This window comes from Penicillium robsamsonii, assembly GCF_028829455.1.
Source record: "Penicillium robsamsonii strain IBT 29466 chromosome Unknown utg000004l_segment0_segment0, whole genome shotgun sequence".
Lineage (NCBI taxonomy): Eukaryota > Fungi > Ascomycota > Eurotiomycetes > Eurotiales > Aspergillaceae > Penicillium > Penicillium robsamsonii.
The window spans coordinates 180,720-199,072 of record NW_026643222.1 but is presented as its reverse complement, the minus strand read 5'-3'; the positions used below and the strand labels follow the sequence as shown (position 1 = coordinate 199,072).

The following is an 18,353-nucleotide window of genomic DNA, read 5'->3' as shown; positions in this document are numbered from 1 at the left end:
GGAGTGTCGTACCTCATGTTTTGAACTTCCAGAGCTTTCTCTTAGCTATGGCCTCAATCCCCGACCGACGATATTCCTCACGTCTGGCCGAACCTGCTACGGCCTCAACACATCAGAACACATTGGACTCGGAGACATCCTCGAATCTAGTCTCGGACTCCCCCTCCCACTATTCATCCTTCTCCAGCTCCGATAGCGACGAACCACTTCCACATGCAGTCGAGGTTACTGATGAAGATGACGCCGGTGACATGGTGGGGGTGAGCATCGGGCGCGAGCAGAGCCGCATGAAGGCCCGAGCAACCCCCCTGGAAGAGAAGAATCGGGTGTTGGAACACCAGGGGACATATTTTACGATACCGGATACTGTAGGCGAGGATGGTCTCTTTGCATCGGAGATCACGACCGAGCCAGAGTCGGTGCCAGAAGTTGAAACAGCCCCAACACCAGCGCCAGCGCCAGCGCCAGCACCGCGTGAACGAAGCTTCGGACATAAGCCTCGGGCGTCATACCCCTCCCACTATAATCAACCTGAACCGGGCCACCTTGCCCATGGCCCTCGCAGCGATCTTTTTGCCTCGGGTACTGAAAAGACCGGGTTGAAAGATACAGCCGTAAGCCAGCGGTCTGGCTTTGTCGGGGCCTTATTGAAGAACACATTGCCTCGCCGACAACGCAGCTGGTCCGGCGAGCTCAAGAAATTCCTACCTGACCTGACCTCTTTGAAAAAACGGCCCTCTCTCGCGTTCCGGGCCCCCAATGGCCAGAACCGAATCCGCAGCCAGACGGTAGCACCCGCAGTCAAGAAGAACTCGGGAGTACGAAAGAGAACTTCGTCGCTGGGCGGGCGCCCGCTGCCGTTGCGTCTTGCCCCAAGCGGCTCTAGCATCGACGATGACGGAGAAGCTGCTGAGCCGATACCTGAGCTGCGCTCACCGGATGGAACCTCGGCCGCGAAACATTCCTTCGCGCGTAGGCCTAGTTCAGTGATGCCCGGTCGACCCCCAAGTCTGCGGAGGTCCTCGTCGGATCAATCGCTGTATCTACGGGCGTCGTCTACAGCATCCTCCCTAGAGCAGCGACCATTATACGAGAATGTACACACTCAGGTAAACAGCCGGTTCAAGGCAATCAAGGATAGTCTCCAAGACTCGAGTAGCAGGCTGCTCAGTATGCCCAATCTCCATCTGCAGGATATCCGCACTGATTGGGGCTCTCGTCCATTCCTGCCAGACCTTGGAAACGGTCCATCAAATAACAACGGTGTCAGCACTGCCAAAAAGGAACAACCACCGCGGGCTGTAACCCCGCCGCCGCCAACTCCGCGGACCAATCCTAACCCAACACATCCAATCTTGGAAGAAGCAATGGCAGAGCTCACGGGCGATGTCGTGATTCTAGGAGGCTACCGAGGATCAATCCTGCGGTCAGCTAAGCCACCCCACCGTCAACTTTGGGTGCCGATGAAGGTCGGCCTGAATCTGCGGAAAGTGGACTTGGAGGTGGGTCTGAACCCAGAGGACGAAGAACGCATGGAAGAAACCATCATTCCATCTGGGGTTCTCTCCCACGTTGGCCCAGTGGACGTCTGTCGGCGATTGATGAAGCGCTTGCGCAAGAGCGAAAATGCCCAGCGTGGCGAAATGCGTGTCCATGACTACGGATACGACTGGCGTCTAAGTCCCGAGCTGCTCTCACGCAGGCTCATCTCCTTCCTAGAAAGTCTGCCATGCAACCAGGAGCCCGCACCGGGTGATCCCCGACGCGGCGCTACAGTCATCGCACACAGTCTGGGCGGTCTCATAACCCGACACGCCGTTAACGAACGACCAGATCTCTTCGCCGGAGTCGTGTACGCAGGCGTACCACAGCACTGCGTGAACATCCTCGGACCACTTCGCAGCGGCGACGACGTCCTCCTCAGCTCGCGCGTTCTAACAGCACAAGTAAACTTCACCTTCCGCACGAGCTTCGCACTCCTCCCAGAAGACGGCCACTGCTTTATCGACAAGCAAAGCAAAAAAGAATTCCGCATCGACTTTTTCGACGCCAAAACCTGGGAGGAGCATCGTCTCTCCCCTTGCATGGGCCCCGCTCTTCCCGCCCCGCCAACAACTACAAACAGCAATATCCTCAACTTCAAAGACATCCCCCTCCTCGGCAAGCGCTTCTCAATGGGTCCGCGCGATGACTCCGACGAATTCCTCACCCAAGACCTACACAACGTCCCCGTCTCTGCAGTAGACAAAGACATCCAAGCCCGTAACGCAAACTCACCACACAACCCATCTTCCTACGCCGCATACGCAGCCGAGAAAGCCCAAAACCCAGCGGACGGTTTAGTCGGACCAGGCGCACACCCACGCGGCAGCGCTGCAACCTCCAAAATAGCCACGGCGAGCACCATCCCGCTCCCTGTAGCGAGGGAGTACCTACAGCGCACCCTGGCAGACACTAAGAGGTTCAAGGAGAACCTGTGGTTCCGACCTGAGCTCCATTCCGAGAACAGATACCCGCCTGCGGCGGTGCTGTACGGGAAGACGTTGCCTACTGTATACGGGGCGCGGGTTGTATCGCGTGAGAGTATTAAGCAGGTTGATGCGTATGATGATCTTGCTTTCGCGGCTGGCGATGGAGTTTGTCTTGCTTCGGCTGCTATGCTGCCGCCTGGGTATAGGATTATTAAGGGTGGGTTGGTGAAGAGTGATCGGGGACATGTTTCGTTGCTTGGGGATCTTGAGGGGGTTGGGCAGTGTCTTAGGGCTGTTCAGAGGGGGAGGAAGGAGGGGGTTGGATTGGGGGAGAAGGAATTATTAAGGATTTGAGGATTTTGTTTCTATTGGTTTTGATCTTTTGTGATACCATTGGCTACGCGTTTTGATGATTTTGGGTAGGGTTTTTGGATATGGCACATTTCGATGTGACTGTATCGTACATACTGCATTGAGAATGGTATATTCTCATTTCTATAGGGGAGGATTGAAGCTATATAGAAATAGAAAGGTAGAGAAAAGGTTCGAGCAGAGCTCAATATACGAACATGAGCAGATCTCCTTGCACACACGCTATGTATTCCTATCCCATTCTATGTATGTGCTTTTTGTCTCCAATACCCATAGAGAGACGATCTCTATCAAGACCAAACAGAAGAAAAGGAAACAGTATCCCGAAAAAATCCATCACGGTATATAAAGTAAAAAGAAAAGAAGAAGGATGCTATAAAAACCGAAAAAGAAAACAAAGTATCATCAAGTCTTTAATCCGTGCGCGAGTTGGCAATGTTCAAGACCAAGATATCACTCGCGCCAACCTTAATCAGCTCGTCCATTACCGTGGCAATGCGCTTCTTCTCCACCATAGAGCTGACAGCAACCCAGCCCTCCTCTTCGAGCGCGGTGATAGTAGGTGCGCGCTTGCCGGGGGTGATCTTAGACGCGACAGACAGCTGCTCACGCGGGATGTTGTATTGGCACAGGACGAACTTCTGGGCGGTGATGACACCGCGCAGACGGGAGGTGAGGAGAGCGAGCATGTCGCTGTTGGATGTGCGGGACTTGACCAGCACGGCTGTGCTGGAAACAACGGTGTCGATGGCCTTGAGGCCAGCGGCCTTCATAGTCTCACCAGATTCTGAGTAGAAGATTGAGTGTTAGCAACGGGTTCGGTTCCGGGCCCACGCAGTATTTCAGTGTTTCAGCGGACTAGGGACGATATAACATACCAACAAGATCAACGATACCATCCGCGACACCGAGGGCGCAAGCAGCCTCAACACTACCGCCGACATACTTGATCTTGGTAGCGAGCTTCTGGCCAGCCTCGGCCCCTTCCAGGTTACGGAAGAACGCCTCGGTGAGGGCAGTGAAGCTGGTCACGACGTTGCGGCCGACGAGATCCTTGGCCTCTTTGAGTTCACCCTTCTCTGGGACCTGAACTTGCAGCTTGCAGGCGCCGAAGCCTAGGTCGAGGATCTCCTCGACGTTGGAGGTTTCGCCGGCGGGCAGGGTGGCATCGTGCTCGGCGACTTGGTCGCGGCCAGTGATACCCAGATCGACGCGGCCTTCGCCGACGAAGGTTGGGATATCGGCGGCGGGCAGGAAAATCAGCGCGATGGGCAGGTTCTTGACCAGCGCGATGTCGAGGCGGGTTTCGCGGCGGAACTGGACATCACAGCCGGAGAGGAGGTCGAGGGTTGCTTGTTGCAGACGTCCTTCTGTATAGTGGGTTTGCGTCGTCAGTCTTGGGGTTCTTTATCTTTGTTTCTTGTTCATGTGGGTATCGCTGATCGCAAACTATGAGTCATGATTTGGGGGAGAATTACTCTTGGGCACGGCGAAGAGAAGGCGGCCTTCCAGGCTGTTTAGAATTGGTGTGTTAGTAGAGATTCCAATGCGGGTTTGTGATAGTGATTGACTCACTGGTTGACGAGATCCATGGCGATAGAGCGGTGCGGCGCGGGGCTTTCACGGGTTTTTGAGGTGGGGGAATAGGCTGATCGGGGATCAATTGGCAAAGAGGTAAAGTCAATTGCAAGTTAGAGACTGTGGATATATATCTCGAAGACAAGATAGAACGGGTAATATAGTCTGGAGGAGTCAGAGGGAGGGAGACCGGAGCTTCTTGCGGCAGAAATTGGAGGGGCAGATTACTCCGATGGACTAGTGACGGGATCGGGGGACCAGGGGAGTATGTACCGTGTTCGCTGGACAATATGGGCCCACGTGATAGGATTCTGTGGTGTATGGCTATTTGAATTATCTACAATACTTGGTAGAGTCTTCATGTGCTTTTTAGATTGATTTCATAGGATAATTGGCCGTGGAAGGCGTAGTTGTCTAAAAGTGATGCCAAACGATATCGGAGTTACACGAAATATCTTCTGCCTGACCCACCAGGTGTCGATTTTATCCGCTGACTCATCTTCTGCCTGACGGCTCAGGTGTCAAGCTGGCCCTGAGCCCTCGCGTAATTTGCACGAACCCACACAGGCCAAATTCCACTTCAACACTCTCTTACCTTCAGTCCAACCAACTCCAACCCTCGAGCTCAACGCCCTCTCCTATCCTCCAAGATGGATTCCAGCAAGCAGCCCGTTAAGCTCGTCAAGGTGACCCGTGTCCTCGGCCGCACCGGTATGTGCTTTCCCAAATTTTTGAAGCTCCAAAACCCACAATTCGATATTCGATATTCGCGGGGTGCACCCATTGCGCCCCAGATCGCCCGAAACCACCGATGAAAAAAAAGGATACTTGGAGGAATAGCAATGGCTAATTTGTGGTCTATTCATTTAGGATCCCGTGGTGGTGTCACCCAGGTCCGCGTCGAGTTCATGGACGACACCTCGCGCTCCATCATCCGCAACGTCAAGGGCCCAGGTATGCGATATTGATTTCCCTGAATCCAGTCGTCTTTTGGGATCACAAGAGGAGGAAAAACAGGGGTGTATTCGTTCATTTTCTCATGAAGGAAGAGACCCCATGTTGAAATATTGAATTTTCGAGGATCGACCCGAAAGACGACAAAACTTTGCCGAACTACATCGCTAACATGTACCGCACTAGTCCGCGTTGACGACATCCTCTGCCTGCTCGAGTCCGAGCGCGAGGCCCGCCGTCTCCGTTAAAATCCACCAAAACGAAATTTCGCTCGCGTCGTCTATTTTGTCTCTCTTCTTCTCTCGCATATCCCTTACGACCGGTTTTTCATGATTACTCTTCGGCCAAAATCGAGTCCCCCATTTTTCTTTCTTGCCGTACCTTCAACCTCCTATCTTCCTCAGACCTGATCCACCGCGCTGCCCAATCATTCCCGCCTGCCGACTCTCAAGGGGCCGTTTCTACGATTTCCGACGTTTCGACTGGAGGTGATGGTTTGGGTGGATTGACTTTTTGGTTTTTATAACGCCGAAAGTCCCGGAAGGTCGATTATGGAGAAACGATCGTGAGAGAGGGGAGCAGAGAGCCGCAAAAAAGATAATAGAAAGCCTTTTTTTTTATTGATACGAGAAAACGAAATCAAGTTCTTGCGCAGGGCTGGTTTGTGTGGACTTGTGGCACGGTCTGGTCTGGTTTCGATCTTGGTGTTTTACTACATACACACGTCCATTTAGGCGTGCTTGCATGGGCTCAATGCGACAAACGAGGTTGTGATGTTGTTTCCTCTCTTTCCTCGTACCAGCTTTTTCCCGTTACTGGTTAGAAAAGACAACGCCGATTCGAACCAGGCCCCTATCGACAAAAGGAACAATGGAATCCAAAAAAAAAAAGTTTGAAAACTTCCAGTTCAGCCTTGTCGAGGTCGAGGTTTTGAAAGCGTTCGTAGAGCATCTGGCCAGTGCAGTTCATGTGAGTTTCTAGATATCGGGGCTTGACTGTTGTCGAACGACATGTCTACATGTAGACGGTAACTGCACCATGTCCTTAGACCTAAAGTACTAGACATAAAGTACGTAAGTCTATACATTTTATGCTTTTCACCGCCATCTTTATAGTATAAAGCCGAGGTGGCAAAGGACATCGACCAATAGAGATCCAAAAAGACAAAAAGGCATCGCAGTGTTTATCTTAAATCCAATGTTAAGACCATACGCGGCTGACTTGTCTTGGTTCAAGATTGATATTCAGGATGAATCCCCAAGACCATGCTAGCTAAACTATGTATGTAACTATACAACCGAAAATGCCCAATGCCCCGCATATAATGTAAAATTACAGCTGCTCCGCACTAGCCATGAGCCTATTAAGAAGATCATCACCAGCAGACTCTCCATCAAGACCACTCTCATCATCAATGACCCGGCCAATCGCCCCCAAAAGCCCAGCCAACCGCTTCCGCCGGATAGATTCCTCCAACTCAGCACTCTTCTGGCGAGCGACGTCAATAACTGCCGAAGGCAAGTTAGCCAGCCGTGCAACATTCAATCCGTAACTGCGATGCGCAACTCCCTCAGTAACCTCATAGAGGAACGTAATCTCCTGATCCCCTCCCTTATCCTTGCTCTCCGTCTCTGTAAATCGCATATGCACGTTACGGAGAGCATTATCAGGGAAGGAATGCACCATCCGCGAGAGATGCTGGTAATGCGTGATGAAAAGGGTGAGGGATTGGATCGACCGAACCATATAGTCAAGCACCGCCTGCGCAATGGCGACACCATCATGCGTCGATGTACCGCGACCCAGCTCGTCGAGAATAACCAAAGATCGAGGCGTTGCTTGCTTGAGGATATCTGCTGTTTCGGAGAGCTCGACCATGAAGGTTGATTCGCCAGCGAGCATATTATCGAAGGCGCCCATGCGCGTGAAGACCGCGTCCAGGAGACCGAGTCGGGCGGAAGCTGCTGGGACGTAGGAACCGATCTGCGCCATGATTGCGATCAGTGCGACCTGTCGCACGTAGCTGGATTTACCGCCCATGTTTGGACCGGTGACGAGGAGGGCGCGCGTGCCGTCGTGTTGGATGTTTGTGTCGTTCGGTACGTATGTGTCTGTGAGGAGTTGCTCGACCATTGGGTGTCGCCCTTGCTCGATGTGGAGGCCTGCTTCTTCTGTGTATTCTGGCTTGGCGTAGCCCGGTTGCTGGGCTATGTCTGCGAGAGATAATAGACAGTCGAGTGTTGCGAGGGATTGGATGCAATCTCGGAAGGACTGGTACTGCGCTGCGATATCAGCTAGGAGGGTTTTGTATGCTTGGTCGCAGGCTGCTGCTAGGGCTTCTTTGTGCTGGTCACGTTCGCGGATGAGCTGGATGACTTCTGGTGTGTGGAACCGGGACACCCTTTTTGTGCCGCTGACTTTGACCCATGATGCTGGTACGCTCTTGAGTGCTGGGGAGTTGTTGTCGATCTCGATTAAGTACTCAATGCCGGAGACGGTCGAGTATTCGACTTTGCCTCTTCCAATTGTTGACGCGGCCTCTTTGCGGTGTTCTAATAACCCATGCTCAGTGCTTCCAATTTGGAGTTTAAGGTCACCGATTTCCTCTGTCTCTTCTGCTTCGCGAAAGAAGGTGTATTTGTCATTGGTTCGTGCAGCGTGCATGTTGATCTTGTCCAAAAACTTGACGACTGGCGCTCGGATCGTGGGCAGAGAGGCGATAGCCTCGCTCACCAGCGATGATTGAAAGCCCGTCTGGGCAGGCGATTTGATATCTGAAAATTCCATTGCAATCATCTGCATAGCTTGTAAAACAGTGAGGAGTTCCGGTCGCTCGCACTTGGCTCAACATTAGTACAGGTGTGGTCATCATCACAGACGTATTACATACCTTTCCGTAGTAGATGCGGATCAAACTCTTCTCAAGATCACTCTTGACTTTGCGTAGTAGCCCTCGCACTCTCTCCACCGGAACCGCTCGCGCAGGATCAATAATCTCCTCCACGGCATTCGTCCGCTCCTCAAGGCGCACTTTGTCCAGCAAAGGCCTTCCAACCCATTGCCGTAACATGCGTTGTCCGAATCGCGTTTGCGTCCGGTCCAAGGTCCAAAACAAACTACCCTTTGTCGAAAGATCCGTCTGGTTTTGGTATATTTCTAGACTGACCAGGGTGTTTCCGTTCAGAAGCATATGCGAACGAGCCGAGAAGGGCTGGAAATATTTTGTGAGGTCAAACACATGTTCCAGCCCATATTCGGTCATATGTTCAATCATAGCTGATAGACAGATGGTCACCTGTTCCGGGAGGCCAAGGACGTTGTGGAGTAACTTTGCAGTTTGGGTATCCTCCTCAGTACTTGTAGCCTTCATCTTTCCTGCATAAAATCCCGATACATGGCTGTGTGCCTCGGCGGCAGAGGTTTTCTTCTTCTGGGCCCGTTCGAGACGGACGGCGTCCCCAAAAACATTCATCTTGCTTCCTGATAAATGCTGTACAAGCTTTTCGCTAGCTCGAGACATCTCTCCAACAATCAAGATCTCGCAGGGAGCGATATGCAATAGTCGTGTCTCGATCTCGCTCCGCATGAAGCCATCCTCGAAGTCATCATAGATAACATCACCTGTAGCCGGCTGGACAGCGACAATCCCAACGTGAACTCGCTCGTCGTTCCCGGGGCCCTTGGCATTGGTCTCCGTCATACAGAGCATGTACCCAGTGGCAGGAGAGGCGCCTCCCGCTGCCGGCGCAGGACCCTGGAGGCCTTCAGCGTCATCGATATAGGTTCCTTTCGTGTAGAGGTTTGTTAATTTGCGAACAAATGGCGCATTTCGATTATCACCCGCAGCCTTGAGCGCAGCCGTTTCGATCTGTCGCACCACGCCAACCTTGTGGCCGGCTGTAACGAGTCGTTTCACATGTACGTGTAATCTGTGCACGGGGATACTAGCCGAAGCAAACCGGCCAATGTGTGCTTCGGATGGGTCTGTGTAGGCCCTAAGATTAGTATGTTTTCGGTATTTTGACGTAGAAAATACTTACGTTCGTCGAATCTGAACTTCCCGGGGATACACACGATACCCAGCTCCTTGGCCGCAATGCGCGCATCCTCCCCGAAGAACCGGAACTTGTATCCCACTTCAATGACCAATATCGTGTTCATATTCTGACGCTTGATCTCAATGACCTGCTTCTCCATAGGTGTGAGCTTGCTCGCGGTCTTCTTCGCACCCTTGCCTTTGGTTGGGGGCGGTGGTGCAGGCTCGTCGTCTTCCTCAGCCTCCGCGGCTTCTGCCTCCGCGCTGGCTGCATCGCTCACAGCGGTTCTCCCAAGCCCAACCTGGCAATCTGATCCACCGAGTTTCCGGACGAATAGCTGGTGCAGTTTCTCCTTCTCTTTCTTCCGTTGTTCCTGCTCTGGGTCCTCTTCCTCTGTGGGGACTGGTGCAACAGCAGGGGAGCTCTGGAACTTGAAGATATCGGTGCGTTGGCTGCTGCTTGCTCGGGAGGTGTGTTCCAAGTCCACGCTTGTCGCAACTCGGATTGGCTCCTCCGCTTTTGTGCTAGTGATTTTGGCTCGCTTTGATGCTGGTGCCACGATATCCTCGTCATCCTCGTCATCATCTGCTGGGGTGGTATCGTCTTGCTTCGGCTCGATCTGGTTGGCTGGCGACAGTTGTCTTTTCTTGGGTGTCTTGGCAGGGGTCGGTTCGGAGTCTTTAGGCGTGGCCGAGGAAGTGGGTTTCTGGGTGAAAAAGCTGGAGATGCTTGCTTGCTTTCGTTTCATCGATGAAGATGGTGCAGAGGATTGCGAAGAATGGGGTGCCATCTTGACGAGCAAGTATGCGGGGTGGCAGTGCGATTGGACGGGGTTTCTGGGTTGTAATGATAGGAGACGGGCTTCAATGGAACTCAATAGAGAGTTATTTCATCTCAGCTTGGTCTCGGACGAGGAATGCTTCAAATCGAGCCCCATGTAAGTTCTCCACATTTTACTTGGAGCTCGACGCGTACAGAACGCGCTGGGGCGTTAATTGGCTGCTGACTCATCACTTTCGTCCAGGAGCCCTGGAGGCGACCTAAAGTCCCAAGGTCATTATTTGATCTAGGTCATCACACATCAGACACAAATGTGCTAGTAATATTATAGCCTATCATAACTTAAAACATCGACTTGAGCCTCGGGTCTCACTGTGAAGATATCCAACCGTGGACAGGGTCCGTGCCCCGTCATCTGTACCGAGTAGCCCTAGTTCAATGGCTGTTTTGCATTCTAACAGAATCACTTGAGTCAAGTGTGTGTCAAAACAAAGAGAGTCTATGTCTGTGCCTAGGCCTATCTACAAGGAATTGGGGCAATATGCTTGGAGCTTGCATGAGTGAATGCATATTGTTACTGTCGAGGGTAGACATCTACGACCTCAAGAGAGAAAGAGAGACAGAGAGAATAATAGATTTGTTATGATTGAGAGAACCGTCTGCTATGAGCCCATCTGTCGAGCTTCATGGAGACAAAGAAACAAATATCACAAACCACCTGAGCAACAAACCATCAATCTGCGTCGAGTGCAACAGTCAAGTACATGTGTGTTCAGACAGGCAAGAGACACAAAGCACAGAGAAAAGAATCATGAAAGAAGGAACCCTCAGAGAATTCTTCAGGAAACAGAGTGCTATCTCTGTAATAAAGGTTCCAAAAATTGGGTCGAAGGAGATGAGAGCAGAGCCCCTTCTAAGGTTCAGCTCCTGACGGTCAATGGAGAAATCAAGAAAGTACAGTCTGTATACACAGCGGTCGCAGGGGCACTTCCCGCAGGTTTGTACCCCCCGACATGCTTCGTGCCTTAGATGGGGAGACCCCAATCTAGTTTCAGCCTAACCTGGGCCGCAGCAAAGATCCAATCAGTGCCCTCAATAGATCCATCATTGGACGTGAGACTGAACTGTTGGGGAGAGAAGAAAGAAGGAAGATAAAGTGGGAGGGGGCAGGTATTTATATTTTCCTGGCTGAAGGCGATGGGGGAACTGGGGTAGGTGACGATTTTCCCAAAAGGGAAGGTGCCTGTCCAAGTGACCAGACACCTGACTAGGCAGCTTTGTGTGTATATGAAGGATCCTTCAATCACTACAGACTTTATGATATTGAATTGATTACATTGTTCTTTCTATTCATCTTTTAGAATATCTGCATACTGATATTCACTCTAGCATCTGCATGGCCACAGAGAATTCCATTAATCATGTTTCCCATCCTCACCATTCCTCATCTCTCCAGGTCTCTCGGCCCTCTACCTACCCATGGCCCTTCAAGCTGGCACATCACTATCAAGGTTACTGAAATCTGTATGAGTGAATGGATATCGTTACTATTGAGCGTAGGCATCTACAACTTTATATCATGATTATTATTTGTTGATAACATGCTCCTACCCTTGTTTTCCGGAGTCAGGTAGGTCGAGTGGTAATGGTTCCCGACTTCGTCATTCCAATTCAAGATATGATCGATGCCTGGGCTGCATTTATTGTCTTCCCGCACAGGATCGCGCCGGTCTGGATTCTAAAAAGGTTCAACAACCCATGCATGATTATGTAGTCGCCTAATATCTTCAATGCTCAATGTCCCGTCACCAAGCCAAAGACCATCGTCGTTATGTCTATGCCAACTGCAAATATGAGACATCGCACTACTGGATTGTTCGGCGGAATCCTCGCTGTCTTGGGATGTCGACCTTCTGTGTCAATAAAAAGTAGCAAGTACCTGAGGAATTCTGACTTGCTTTGAAAGATCTGGTTTATCTCCAAGTGTATCTAAACATTACTTAATCTGAGAAACACCAGATTCAATCTCGTATTGTTTGCTCGCCCGAATCCTTTTGCCTCGCCATAACAGCCAGAAATTCACCCCTTATATAGCCATGTGCTTGTGCTCGTCATGAGCCAAAATCTCAAGACTAAGGTTCTTCTTCTTCTTCTTCTTCTTCTTCTTCTTCTTCTTCTTCTTCTTCTTCTTCTTCGTCGTCGTCGTGAATCCAAAAAGGGGCGCGGTAGCCCACGGGACCGACACTTCTGATCGGCAATAGAACGATATCTGGAACTCTTCCGCTCGGGCAATAGCCTATCTCGATTATGTCCATCACGGCGTACTTCACGTATAGAAATGTTTGGATTGTATTTGTCCAAATGGCAGTAACAAGGCAGGTTGGAGGTAATCGCTTGAGACACATGTTCAATAGCGGTAAGGCCTGATCATAAATCACGAGAGAATACCACAAGAGGCTCAAGTGTGGCTTTTGCATGAAATTGCATCTCGCGGCTTCTGATACCTTGTTTAGCGGGTAGACAGAGGTCATGTCTGGTACCTAGAGATGCTGCTCTGACTCTGTGGTGCCAGAGGTTCCATATTCTTTTATCGATGAGGGAGTTGATAGAGAAACCAGAGATCATTGGAGGAAGTGCAGATTGTGTGTATGACCACGTGGCCTTGTTTGTTAACAAGAAACGGGGTTTCCAATGTCGGTATGGTTCAATTTTTCAAATGTTGTGTAGGTGAATGTGTATTGGGACTGTGGAGGTATACATATAAGCGCTAGAGAGAAAAACTAATCATGAACCCATTTGTCTAACTTCATAAAGATAAAGAACAAAGACTACCAACTTCCTGAGGCACCTAGCCAGACATCTAGGTGAGGCGGATCCAGGCAATGATTTTACTTTGTATTGTATATGCATATGAAGGATATTTCAATCCGTTGTTGAAAGTTTAAACAATTTATATTTTCACAAATGGCTGTCTTCAGATATTTGAGAGGTTCTATTTTATATTGCTGTTAGCTTCAAAGTTGATTATCCAAGGTCTCGTGGCTGTAAATGGGCTGAGAGGCGAGATTGGGAGATTAGGAGGTATCATATAGTTATTTGAAAAGTTCACTTGGTTAGGCTCTTCGATGACGTCTCTAGAACCTAGATCTTCAAAAGACTCGGTCATATTGAGATCGAGTACATGCTGCATGAAAGATGAGTCACAGATGAAAAGCAGGAGTTGGCGAGCGTACGCTGTGGATGTGAGGGTATATGGTTGGTGCTTATACGACGTCGTGAGATTTTCGGTGGTTCTTTGGTCTAGAATCAAACCAGCAAGTCTGGAAAGGACTGCTTGTACGGGGCTCGAAAGAAAAAAAAAAAGACGAATAGACAGTCTTGAAGCTGTATGAGATACGACGTCTTACAAAAAGAATATTATCTTCATATGATGGCACTGGAAAAAATTGTAATGCACATTCTTCATATTGATACTGGCTAATCATGACATTGTACAGCATATTCAACAGCCCAACGATGACGAGAAATACAAATGGACACCCCATGGAGAATCGCAATTGGTAGAAGATAGCAATCAGCATGGGTGTGAACAAGTTACGGTCGTCGGGCAAGGGGAATGGTAGGGGCAAGGGGAATGGTAGGGGCAGGGGGAAGGGTAGGGGCAGGGGGAAGGGTAGGGGCAGGGGGAAGGGTAGGGGCAGGGGGAAGGGTAGGGGCAAGGGGAAGTGCAAGGGCAAATCATGGTAAAACTACCACATCACTGTTTGGGTTTTCTGTTCTTCTGGATATCCATAACATCTTCGAGCATTTGGAAAACATCGCATAGCATCGGTCGTGTCAGCAGGGTTGGCCAACCTGGACAGCTGGTGAGTCCGGGGTTAGGTCAACAGAGTCGTGAGATTTAGTTCGCATCGGTAGTCAAATAGCATGGTTGAAGCATCTGGTCCTCTTCCGACAGGGTTTCCTCGGAGGGAGCTGTCTGCTCCATAGAAAGCCAGCTATTCTGGGTTGCCTCATGCTCCTCTTCGTACTGGGTGTCGTAGAAAGGGTATTTGGAAGGGGCTTGGAGAGGGTTGAATCGATATCCAGCCTTGTCAAAGTTGTCGTATGAATCGCCAATATCAGCAAAGTAGGAAGGGCCGAGTCCAAATGCATCAAGGTCAGCACGTTTGGCGAATGGAGAGTGCCAATCATGGGAGCCAATTCGGCCTTGGGGGTTCAGAATAGGCTCAATGTTTTCCTTGTCAACGAATGTGTGCCCAATTTTCGAGGCATGGATACCAGTGTTCGTCTTTCCATTCAAAACAAGGCGAGTGGGGGTCAATGTATCAAACTGCGTTCTGAATCCCGGTTCCTGGTAAGATGGTTTGCTCTCCTCTTCCTGTTCATCAACGAAAACGTTGAATCGACCCCTGGGTCGTTTGCCAAAGGTATTGACAGTCATACCAAACTCTTCATCGTCACCGACATAAGAGTGAGTACGGTCTGCCACGCGGCGCGAGGGGCGGGAAGAATCTTGCTCTTCTTTGACTGGTTCTTCTTTAATGATCTTGCGGTCTTGGTCGATTTTCTGTCGGTTTCTGTCCACAGCACGGGGCACGTTGGGGTCCGCTTTGGTCAAACGGGTAGACCTGGTACGAGCGAGGCTTCGCCTGGGGATTGGGGTCTCTCCTTTCAATGGGCTGTGCTCCTCTACATTGCCCGTGATCTCACGCTCCTTCAACAGAGTTCCGTTTGGGGAGAAGACCATCTCGTTTGGCTTCACGAGCGAAGAAGTATGTTCCATCATCTTCAACACGGCACTATCCTTCTTCTGGTTGCGCCGACGACGCATCTGCGCCGTGGCAGAATCAAAAATATTCATGCCTGGCCACAGGACTCCCTTGAGTCTTGTCATTTCTTCAGCCTGAGTATTGTCCATCTCAGCGTCACCAGATACCTGGATCTGATCACCAGGGTCGATAAAAGGATCAGGCGTATCTCTGCCGGAAATCCAGGTTCTCTCCAAGGGTTCCGGTCTGCGTCCGCGCTGTATCGGTGCCACAGGCAGAGCCAATGATCGGTTTTCACCGCAGAGTCCAGAAGCATGCACCGGCTGCAACACGTTTGACATTGTGCCATTCGAGGATCGCATCAAGCGAAGGGTTGGACCCGTTCGAGATGCTGCATTGTTGGCAATGGGCAAGCGGCTTGGTGTAATTGGTGTGAGGATTGTATCCGCATGTTGCTGTTGATCATCGTGATTAGCCAGGCGAGGATCAAGGTAGCCAGGGCCCGAGGTAATTGTAAGTGCAGGAGTGCTGGAGCTCTCAAAGTCGACATTGGGTGCTTGGCTCCTTGTGTCTTTAGCGGCATCAGAGGTCGATGCTTCGTCCGACTTTTTTTTCTTCCGAAGTTCTTTGTTGGCCATGCGAGCAGCGAGCTGTTTAGCGTAGCCATTGGCATCAAACCAGTCGTCATACTCCTTGAGAAGTCCGATGGCGTTAAGATCATCGGCGCGAAGCTTGAGCTTGAAGTGGCTGGCCAGATGAGCCTTGGAGGCAGCATGGGTCAACAGGTGGGAAACATCGCTGAACTGGGGCTGCCCAGGACAGATGCTGCACATGAGGATGGTTCCCTCCATGATGGAAGCCCTGAAGGAAGCAGCCACTAAACAATAGAATGAGATGCAAATGGAAAGGGCAAAACAACCAAACTGTCGAAGCCAAGAAGGTGTGGAAGGGGGTGGTGAAAGAGCGATGGGAGAAGAGAGGCCGTCCAAGGTTTTAAAAACGTTTGATAGACGGACGGGGGAGACTGAACTCCTTATCAATCGCCTATTCAGGTTGAAGGAAAGAGCGTCTGAACTGGTCACGGGTAGACCCAAAGATTAGACCACAGGTCACGGGATGTCATTCAAGGCAAACTTTCATTCAGTGTTCTTCATATTATGTACACAATATGTGCCACGATGTCTTAACGGCTCTTTGGCCATTGTAGAGGGATATGAAGCGGAATAAGTCAAAGTGGTCATTATTCTCCTCTCGCATTGTATCCCATGGTCCATAGAGTGACGGACGTTCATGGGTTATTAGGTTGCAGGAGGTTTCAATAGATCGATCCCATCAATCAACTGATGCATTACCCCGCAAGGCATTTGGCAGTGATTGACTTGGGCATACAACTGTTCTTGAAGTTAGCAAATCATACAATAGAATAACCAATGGATGCTTCATAGCTCACTAAATAGCATCGATTTCTTCAAGGCCATTGAACTTCAATAAACTCAGACCTGCAAGGCTGAAGTGTGTATGATATACATCCACCATATTTCCTGGTCGATCAGCAAAGCCACCAGCATCAGGGTCCTATGTAAGTGTTAGCAACAAATTCCACCATACAATAGGCAATTGAACTGACCTGGCATTGTAAGATAAATGCGGCGAGCTTCTCGCCATCAATCCAGTGTAGACGGTCAATCATGGCAAGGCTTGATCCAACCCACCAGCTGTAGCAGGCATCTGCAAGCTTCTCTGGTCGACCATTGAAACCGCCGCTTTCGATCTGCCGCTCGCTGAGCCAAGCTCCGAGGCGATCCTTATTCACCAAGTCCAAGCGACCAGCGATGGCCAATGCGCCAATGCAAGTAAATACTTGGCCGGCGTGGGATTCGGCACCGGGGCAAATACCATAAGCTCCATCCAAGTTTTCACAACTTTGAATGTGAGACACGGCTTTGGGGACGTCGACTAGGTCCATTAGACGCAACAGCGACAAGGCATTGAGGGCACCATATAAGAACCGGGTATCTGTTTCACCCCACTGGTCTCCCATGAAGGATCCATCTGCATTCTGTAGGTTTGCAATGACTATAATAGTTTAGTAAACAATCCTTGATAACAGTCAATATGAGGGACGCTGTACAAGACCCAACTTTCTGCTTTCCACCTCGGCCCCGCTTCTCGAGTTCATCGACAGCGTCAATGGTGATGAGGATCTGAACCGCGGAGACGGTATACAACATATGGGCATCATGACCTGGGGCAGCACCAAAGCCTCCATTGTCATTTTGACACGAAAGGACGAAGTCGATAGTCTGATCTCGAGGTAACGTATCCGGACGACCTAGAATATGCAGGGCTGTGAGACCCCAGTACACACCATTTAGTCGAAGGTGCTCGGTTAGCCAATACTCCAGCTCATCTTTTCTCTATGTTGGTTAATAATCGGCATTCCAACATTTTCTTTGAAGGAGGACGCACTGTGTCTAGATTCTTGATGTAAGTGACATGCTTGGAGGTGTGTAGTTCAGAGTCTGCGGGGCCTCCAGCTCTACCTGGGCCTGATACTAGAGCCATGTCTTGGGATGGAGGTGGCTGATCTGATGGCCACTGATTGGATGGGATGCAGGTTAGTAGATCTGAGATCTGAGAGCTTGTGAAAGTATCAACATGTTTAGTCAAGGCGGTGAAGCTAGATGTATGCAAGAGTGGACCTTTTTTTAAAAAATTAGTGGGATGGCCTGGTCCGTGCATTTGCACGTGATTCACAGGCACGTGCCGGGAGATTCGGCTAATTATTATTTGATAATCTAATCCGTGGTCGGGATAGTTATTTCTATGGTAGTATTACATACATTGGGGAAAGTGAACAAAATGAGTATAGCCATTTGCAACATCGTCATTGCGTATAGCACTTATGTATGCTGCATCACTATACTCGACACTGATTGGTACAAGCCCTAGATCCACCCAACCTGCCCTGTGCACGTGCACACCAAAAGCACTGTCATCCCCGAGGCGCTAGTTTGACATTTCCAGCCATGTTTCAGATTGGATGGAACCCCAAGTTGTAAATTCGAAATAGGATGGCGGTGTACAGAGTAGGAGAGTACAAGAAAGTATTCAACCAAGTCATGGTATATGCCAGATATACAGTAAGAATTGAATCCCGTCGAGCACCTGGGCATTAATCTAACACAATCTAACAAAGTATCCATATTTATTATTCGCTCTATGTTGTAGCGCTCTGCCGGAGCTAGTGGCTGTATTGTCAGCGTTGTAGCTCCGAGTCTTCCCACGTTATACAAAGATTCTTAATGCACACGGTATGGAAACCTTCTAAAAATGTCCCTCAAACAGGATATCCCCACTTGGGTATATCAGTCTTTATCGGGAAGATG

At 50.1% G+C, this 18,353-nt stretch overlaps 8 protein-coding genes across 8 annotated transcripts; 2 read left to right on the top strand and 6 right to left on the bottom strand.

The window, feature by feature from the left end:
- Window positions 1-47: 47 nt before the first annotated feature.
- N7447_007558 (uncharacterized protein) lies at window positions 48-2,825 on the top strand (the record flags this gene model as incomplete). Its single annotated transcript, XM_057231820.1, has 1 exon — window positions 48-2,825. One exon carries the CDS (start codon window positions 48-50, stop codon window positions 2,823-2,825), a length of 2,778 nt encoding a protein of 925 aa, XP_057083585.1.
- A 431-nt stretch (window positions 2,826-3,256) lies between these two features.
- On the bottom strand, window positions 3,257-4,435 carry N7447_007557 (ATP phosphoribosyltransferase; the record flags this gene model as incomplete). The annotated part of the gene is made up of 4 exons (XM_057231819.1): window positions 3,257-3,630; window positions 3,722-4,213; window positions 4,322-4,356; window positions 4,419-4,435. 4 exons carry the CDS (start codon window positions 4,433-4,435, stop codon window positions 3,257-3,259), a joined length of 918 nt encoding a protein of 305 aa, XP_057083584.1.
- Window positions 4,436-4,711: 276 nt separating this feature from the next.
- N7447_007556 (40S ribosomal eS28 domain-containing protein) lies at window positions 4,712-5,805 on the top strand (the record flags this gene model as incomplete). The annotated part of the gene is made up of 4 exons (XM_057231818.1): window positions 4,712-4,739; window positions 4,989-5,132; window positions 5,292-5,375; window positions 5,562-5,805. The coding sequence occupies 4 exons, from the start codon at window positions 4,712-4,714 to the stop codon at window positions 5,621-5,623; spliced, it is 318 nt and encodes a 105-aa protein (XP_057083583.1). The 3' UTR covers window positions 5,624-5,805.
- A 300-nt stretch (window positions 5,806-6,105) lies between these two features.
- N7447_007555 (uncharacterized protein) lies at window positions 6,106-6,344 on the bottom strand (the record flags this gene model as incomplete). The annotated part of the gene is given in 2 exon segments (XM_057231817.1): window positions 6,106-6,227; window positions 6,245-6,344. The coding sequence occupies 2 exon segments, from the start codon at window positions 6,342-6,344 to the stop codon at window positions 6,106-6,108; spliced, it is 222 nt and encodes a 73-aa protein (XP_057083582.1).
- Window positions 6,345-6,707: 363 nt separating this feature from the next.
- msh3 (mismatch repair protein MSH3) lies at window positions 6,708-10,202 on the bottom strand (the record flags this gene model as incomplete). The annotated part of the gene is made up of 3 exons (XM_057231816.1): window positions 6,708-8,213; window positions 8,266-9,359; window positions 9,416-10,202. 3 exons carry the CDS (start codon window positions 10,200-10,202, stop codon window positions 6,708-6,710), a joined length of 3,387 nt encoding a protein of 1,128 aa, XP_057083581.1.
- A 2,076-nt stretch (window positions 10,203-12,278) lies between these two features.
- On the bottom strand, window positions 12,279-12,723 carry N7447_007553 (uncharacterized protein; the record flags this gene model as incomplete). Its single annotated transcript, XM_057231815.1, has 2 exons — window positions 12,279-12,488; window positions 12,697-12,723. 2 exons carry the CDS (start codon window positions 12,721-12,723, stop codon window positions 12,279-12,281), a joined length of 237 nt encoding a protein of 78 aa, XP_057083580.1.
- Window positions 12,724-14,093: 1,370 nt separating this feature from the next.
- Window positions 14,094-15,815, bottom strand: N7447_007552 (uncharacterized protein; the record flags this gene model as incomplete). The annotated part of the gene is made up of 1 exon (XM_057231814.1): window positions 14,094-15,815. The coding sequence occupies one exon, from the start codon at window positions 15,813-15,815 to the stop codon at window positions 14,094-14,096; it is 1,722 nt and encodes a 573-aa protein (XP_057083579.1).
- A 497-nt stretch (window positions 15,816-16,312) lies between these two features.
- N7447_007551 (Rab geranylgeranyltransferase subunit beta BET2) lies at window positions 16,313-17,529 on the bottom strand (the record flags this gene model as incomplete). Its single annotated transcript, XM_057231813.1, has 5 exons — window positions 16,313-16,355; window positions 16,415-16,539; window positions 16,592-17,040; window positions 17,096-17,381; window positions 17,434-17,529. The coding sequence occupies 5 exons, from the start codon at window positions 17,527-17,529 to the stop codon at window positions 16,313-16,315; spliced, it is 999 nt and encodes a 332-aa protein (XP_057083578.1).
- Window positions 17,530-18,353: the final 824 nt, after the last annotated feature.